General features: G+C 37.9%; 1 protein-coding gene across 2 annotated transcripts in view; it reads left to right on the plus strand.

The window, feature by feature from the left end:
• Positions 1-7,602, plus strand: part of DAW1 (dynein assembly factor with WD repeats 1) — a 52,938-nt gene that overhangs the window by 22,688 nt on the left and 22,648 nt on the right. The window contains exons 8-10 of one of the 2 annotated variants that reach the window (XM_082464699.1): positions 1,495-1,601; positions 2,512-2,614; positions 3,725-3,839. The exons of the other annotated variant lie outside the window; for it this stretch is intronic. Of the exons in view, the coding sequence (XP_082320825.1) occupies positions 1,495-1,601; positions 2,512-2,614; positions 3,725-3,839 (325 nt within the window). The remainder of the gene's footprint in view (positions 1-1,494; positions 1,602-2,511; positions 2,615-3,724; positions 3,840-7,602) is intronic. 2 annotated transcript variants of the gene reach the window in all.

Raw genomic sequence — 7,602 nt, forward strand, 5'->3', positions numbered from 1 at the left:
CCTGCATTGGCAGGCGGATTCTTAACCACTGCACCACCAGGGAAGTCCCTTGTGTTTGTTTTTATTTGTATTTTTATTACAAAATGAACTCTAAGTTAGAAGATGTTTTTGAGTGATTGGTTTTCAGACTGTAGTAAAAGAGCATTTCAGCTGGTTTGCTGACTATTCCCAAAAACTTAAATGGACATGCTGGGGAAGCCAGATGGGCTTTTTTTTTTTTTTTTTTAAATGTTTGGATTTTATTTATTTATTTATTTATTTATTTATGGCTGTGTTGGGTCTTCGTTTCTGTGTGAGGGCTTTCTCTAGTTGCGGCAAGTGGGGGCCACTCTTCATCGCGGTGCGCGGGCCTCTCACTATCGTGGCCTCTCCCGTTGCGGAGCACAGGCTCCAGACGCGCAGGCTCGGCAATTGTGGCTCACGGGCTTAGTCGCTCCGCGGCATGTGGGATCTTCCCAGACCAGGGCTCGAACCCGTGTCCCCTGCGTTGGCAGGCAGACTCTCAACCACTGCGCCACCAGGGAAGCCCTAGATGGGCTTTTTATTTTGACTAACTTCAGTCTATAAGCCATACCAACTATTGCTTAAAACCTATGGTCACCTACCTGGCTAAAAGCAAAGGAGATGGAGGCTGGCACCTTTTGGGAGAGGCAGAAGTGGAGGAACCTGCCAGAAGATTTCTTAAAGAAACTCCCTTCTTTTCTAACCTCCAGTCTTAGAAGCCTCTGGTATTACAAAGTCTGAAGTATAAGGGGCAAGTGGCAGGAAGTGACAAGGCCAAAGGGCACTGCCTGCAGAGTGGATGCTGGTGGTGTGTCTCGGCAGGGGCCCCTGTCTGTCGCCACCACACGTCCGTCCAGAACCGTCCTATGACTGCTACCCTCCACTTCTTCCCGCCTCAGCGAAAACTACCAAACAAAAAAGCGTGATGCTCTGTGGCGATCAGTGGGGACAATTGGATGGGAAATCACGTTATCTTATTCTTTCAAATTATAAATGGATTTAAAAAATAGGACCCATTTTCTAGGAGAACTTTTTCTAGAAGTTCTCCTTCTAGAAAAAGTTAAAATGGACTAGAAAAAGAGAGGAGAATCAGTGTTTTTAACTAACACCAAGAGGTTTTCTTTCTTAAATCAGAGAGCCTCATTTTATTCACGTAAGTTTACTTTTCCTGCTCTTCGTACTCATCACTTCTGTGGGTCACGCTTCTTCGCTGCCTCTTCTTTCAGACAAATGCCTAAGAGCGTTGGAAGGTGCGTGTCCTGCTCTACACGTGTCCTTTATTAAAATTAAATGGAGCTGAACATTAAAATTCTGAGCACACAAATGTAGTTCAGCTTGTTTGCAATCTCTCCCTATCCAGCCAGCCACTGATGTCTCTTCTCCCTATAGAGCTTTGCCTTTTTTAGCATTTTCTTTTAGACTCTTATGTTATACATTTGTAGAAATTGTTTCATCTACAGGTATGCATGATGATATCTGCTCTTTTTCCAGGGACACTCAGCTGAAATCATCTCTTTGTCCTTTAACACCTCAGGAAACAGAATCATCACGGGGTCTTTCGATCATACAGTTACAGTGTGGGGTGCTGATACTGGAAGGTATTCTTGATTTTTAAGAATTGTTTTTAACCTGCATCAGAAGATTAAGAAGATAGCCTTTGTTATTTATCAGCTTAATGTTAAATCTATTAACTTTACCTTGGATTCCATAGGAATAGGACACATTGAAAGCAAATTAATTCATTCTTTAATGATATTTCTGATCCACCAAAAATATATGCTTCCTCGGAATTCTGAGGAAATAATGCCAAACAGTAACATAAAAGGAGACTGTTAACAATAGCCTGGTTACACAGCTATTATTTATTCCATGTACTATGTAATCAAATTTCAATGGCTTGTCATTATGGTAGGCATGGATATCATGAATAAATAAAATCATGCCTAATGATCCAAATTTAATTTTGTCCAAGAGCTTCAATTTCCTTCCTAATTATTTTTGGTTCTAGTTGCTAAGAAGTTAACTAAATTAGCCTATTTTTGTTGGAAAACTCCACTCTTGGACTTGTCTGCGTTTTGATAGAGGGACCAATTATCAGGGGTACTGATCGAGACAGTTGCAACAAGAAATGAGAGAGAAGGAAGGGTTCTCAGACGATTGATGGGTAGTTGCTGAACAACCAAGGGGTCCACCTATCTGGTGTAAAAATAGTTCTAGAATTTCAGATTACCTTTATTATTTTTTACCCATGCCTTTCTGAAGTGTTGTCTTAAGTAATGTTGTTATCTTGGGTTGTTTAAAATTTAAGTATATTTTTTGCTGAAATGAAATTTGTAGTCTAGTTGACTCTTTTTGGAGCTACAGTTAAGCCATCTTTGATTGGTCATCACAGATATTATTTTGTGAAAAGTAAAATTCAGACTCTTACACCAATGGCTTGAGATCATTCTTTGTACACATTCTTGATTAAGGAATCTTTCACCAGTCTGAACCGTTTCCATTTTGTAGGAAGGTGTATACCTTAATTGGGCATTGTGCTGAGATCAGCAGTGCCTTATTCAGCTGGGATTGCTCTCTGATATTAACTGGCTCTATGGACAAAACCTGCATGGTGAGCTCAAGAAATATCTTTGCTTTATAATTCTTATGTCTGTACTTTATACTGTGTCAGGTATTCATTGCAACATTAACAGATTTTAAAGGTGCTATAAAATTAAGATATTAATTTATCAACAATTGGTAATTTTTAAATTTCAAGTTTCTGATCCTCCAAGTTTGAAGGAATTATGATGTAAAATAGTTTTAGTTGATTTAAATGTGTTGAAAGATCTTATTTTTTTTTTTTTAAATTTTATTTATTTATTTATTTTATTTATGGCTGTGTTGGGTCTTCGTTTCTGTGCCAGGGCTTTCTCCAGCTGTGGCAAGCGGGGGCCACTCTTCATCGCGGTGCGCGGGCCTCTCACTATCGCGGCCTCTCTCGTTGCGGAGCACAGGCTCCAGACGCGCAGGCTCAGTAGCTGTGGCTCACGGGCCCAGTTGCTCCGCGGCATGTGGGATCTTCCCAGACCAGGGCTCGAACCCGTGTCCCCTGCATTGGCAGGCAGATTCTCAACCACTGCACCACTAGGAAAACCCAAGATCTTATTTTTTTAAAAGGCATGTTATTTTTGTTTAATGCCCCTCTATTCCTTAATTAAACTTCGATTAGAGTGAACTTCACGAAGTCTCAACACAATGCCTCCCTGCCTTTACGTTTCTGTTGCTAAGAGCTTATGTTCTAGAATTATTTTTAGATATATAGGTTATATACCAAATGTATTATAATCTTAATGTGCTTTTCATTTTCTAGCATTGTAGTTTTAGATCAAGCTCTTTACCATTTGATGCCCTTTGCATGAAAAGAGGATGCTTCCATTCCAATCAGAGAAGCATGCACTTTGAGATTTTTTTCCTAATGTAGTGGCAGATTTGTGCTACCCATTCTAAATGTCTGTCTTTGGTCTTCTCTGTGTCCAAAGTGTGCCTTGTTAGATGGTTGGCTGTGGTCTCTGGTCATGAATCAAGGGAAAATGAACAAACGTGAAAATTATACACATGATTTTGGCACAGTTATTTAGCCAGCCATAAACATGTCATAAAGACTACTTCTGGCCATCTTTGCACTTTAGATAGGAAGTCATAGTCTTCGTCATCTTCTTCTTTTTTTAAAAAATTGCAGCTGTGGGATGCTACAAATGGAAAATGTGTGGCAACATTAACAGGCCATGATGATGAAATACTAGACAGCTGTTTTGATTACACTGGAAAGCTTATTGCAACTGCTTCGGCTGATGGTAGGTAATCTGTTGGTACATTTAATTTATGGAGAGATTTATGTTTTGTTTGATAAACACGTGTGATTCTACACTATAGGTCATCTCCCTGGTGACCAGCTATGATAGAAACTACATGTGCCTCATCTCTATGATGTCCATGTATGTCAGTACACTATGTCTGTATCATATTCTTGATAATCGCATGTGATGCTATAGAATGTCTGCATCACCTCCTTGACAACCACATATGATGTTAGACTAGATCTTCATCTCCTTGATAACTGTATATATTGGTGTATCTTGGGTCATCTCCCCCTAATGATCATGCATTATGCAACACTATGTTGTTCTCATCAGCTTGACTGCCACTGATGGTTCTATAATAAATCTGCATTGTCTCCTTTATAACGTGTGCTGCTCTAACGTGTCTAGTGAATCATCATGATGAACATATACAATGTTGTGCTATACATCATTTTCTTGAATTCCACTTATGATTCTACACCATGTCTGTCTCATCTTATTGATAACCACGGTCTGATGCTACACTGTGTCTAATCATCTACTTGACAGCACTATATAGTTGTATACTTTGCATCATTTTCTTGACAATGACAAATGAAGTTATGCTATATCTATATCTTTTTAAAATAAATATGTATGTTGTTATGGTATTGTTTATCTCACTGATGACACTATATGATGCCATAATACGTCTGTGTTGTCACCTTTACAACCACATATGATGCAGTGCTATATATGCAAAGTCTGTTTGGCAGGCACATGTGATGCTATATTATGACTGCATTATCTCTTTTTTTTTAACGTCTTTATTGGAGTATAATTTCTTTACAATGGTGTGTTAGTTTCTGCTTTATAACAAAGTGAATCAGCTATACATATACATATATCCCCATATCTCCTCCCTCTTGCGTCTCCCTCCCACCCTCCCTATCCCACCCCTCTAGGTGGTCACAAAGCACCGAGCTGATCTCCCTGTGCTATGTAGCTGCTTCCCACTAGCTATCTATTTTACATTTGATAGTGTATATATGTCCATGCCACTCTCTCACTTCGTCCCAGCTTACCCTTCCCCCTCCCCATGTCCTCAAGTCCATTCTCTGCATCTGTATCTTTATTCCTGTCCTGCCCCTAGGTTCTTCAGAACCATTTTTTTTTTTTTTAGATTCCATATATATGTATTAGCATACGGTATTTGTTTTTCTTTTTCTGACTTACTTCACTCTGTATGACAGACTCTAGGTGCATTATCTCTTTGATAACTATGTATGATATTTAAAATAAGATTTTTCTCTGATAATCCCATATTATGAATGTCTGTGTGCATGTAATCTCCTTGAAAACTAAATGTAATGCCATACCATGTCCATGTCATTTCCTTCCCAATCATGTGGAGTGCTACGCTATTCTGCATTATCTCCTAGACAACTGTGTGGGATGATATAGTTTGTTTCGTATCCACGATGGCCATGTGTGGTGCTGCTATATATCTGTGTCACCTGTTGATAACCGCATATGTTGCTACACTTGTATGTGCCGTCTCCCTGTAGTCCACAGATGACTATACACTGTGTCTCCATTATCTGCTTGCTGCTATGTATTATTGTATGATGTTACACTATGTCTGTTCATCTTCTTGAGAACCACACATCATGCTATACTATGGCTGCATTATCTCCTTGATGTCCTCACACAATGCACACTGTGTCTACATCAACATTCTGACTACCGTGTATGATCCTACATTACATCTGGATCATCGTATCAATGGTCATGTAGCATGCGACACTATGTCTGTGTATCTCCTTGATTCTAAACTATGTCCATGTCATCCTCTCATCTACAATGTAAGGCACTATGCTGTGTCTAGGTCATCTCCCTGATGAACACATATGATACTACACTCTATCTTCATCATCTTTCTGATGACCACATTTGATCCTAGACTATGTCTGCGCCATCTCCCTCATGACCATGCTTGACGCCAGCCTATGTCTACATCATCTCTGTGATAACCACAGGTGACACTATATCTGTGTCACCCCCTGTGAATGCGTATCATGCTGCTCTATGACTGTGTCATTTCCCTGACAACATGAGCAAGCCTCCACTCTGTCTAAGTCACCTCTCTGGTAATCACATATGATGCTACACATATGTTTAATTCTCTTAATGACCATATGTGACTTTACATCATGCTTGAGTAAATTCCTTAACAGCTCTTTAAGAAATTCTGGCAAAAATGGAATGCTTTTTCCAGGCATGATTTGTTCACTTGTTCTTTGCCTATATTTGCTCCTGGTGACTAACATACTTTTAAGTAGTTACTTTGTGTTATAATCAGTTGTAGAATTTTGCCAGTGTTTCATTTTAATTACAGTCTTTATTATTGTCTCCCTTTTCAAAATTATATTTGTATGCTTGTTCTCTTACTCACTAGGACTTTTCCAAGGTGGTCCTTTAATCATACATACATGTCCTTTTTACATCCTGGAATATAAACACCCTGAATCTGGAGAATTTTATTTTTTAAACTATTTACTTTCTCATCTTCTCACAGATCTTTGCTTTTAAAAATCATCCCTTAACTATAATTAATCTGCCCTTTTCATTTTAAATATCATTCTCATTTATACAAAAAAATCTATTCATTAAATATATATGGAGTACCTACTTTGTGCCAGGAATTGTTTTAGGAGCATAGGATATATCAATGAACAAAAGAGATGGGAATCTCTTTCCTCCTGGAGCTAAGTTGTAGACGGGGGGACAATAAATGATACTGTGCATGTGTTTTATATAGAATATTAGATTACATAGAATGTCAGGAGTTGGTCAGTGCTATGGGGGAAGAAACAAGCAGGGACAAGGTATCAGGATGCTGACAGATAGATGAGAATAATATATAAGCTTGATTCTTTCAGTTTTGTCCTTTCTATCATCTGTTATTTTCCCTAGTAGTGATTCTTTCCTTGTTCGATAACACATTACTTCCAAAAAACTCTTTTTCTTTTCTTTGTTTTGTAAACCTCTTCTCATTCTGTCCCTCCTAAGTCTTGATGTTTACAGCAATTTTTTTTTTATATTTATCTCTGGTCTTTGCTCCTCATTCCATTCTTAAAATTAGATCTCATTCAACAGAATTAGTTGCCTGTGCAGCTACAATCTGTTTTTTTATATTTATCGCCTTTTTCATTTTCATTGGAATTACTCTCAAGCCTGAAATTTTTGGTGTCTTATTCATATTTCTATCTTATAAAAAACTACAATTTCAGGCTATATTATTTTTATGTTTTCTGAAGTTTAAAAATGCTTTTGTAAAATTTAATGTACTAATCTATACTGGATATTTTTGTCTTATTAACAAACTCTTTTTAAAAAATTTTTCTCTATTTAAAAAATTTATTTAAAGATTTTATTTTTTTTATTAGTTATCTATTTTATACATATTAGTGTACATAGGTCAATCCCAATCACCCAATTCATCCCACCACCACCTCCTCACCAACCCCGCTCTCCCCCCTTAGTGTCCATACATTTGTTCTCTACATCTGTATGTCTGTTTCTGCCTTGCAAACCAGTTCATCTGTACCGTTTTTCTAGATTCTACATATATATGTTAATATACGATACTTGTTTTTCTCTTTCTGATTTACTTCACTCTGTATGACAGTCTCTAGGTCCATCCACATCTCTACAAATGACCCAATTTTTTTCCTTTTTATGGCTGAGTAATATTCCATTGTATATATGTACCACA

This window comes from Balaenoptera physalus, assembly GCF_965194825.1.
Source record: "Balaenoptera physalus genome assembly, chromosome: 6".
NCBI lineage: Eukaryota > Metazoa > Chordata > Mammalia > Artiodactyla > Balaenopteridae > Balaenoptera > Balaenoptera physalus.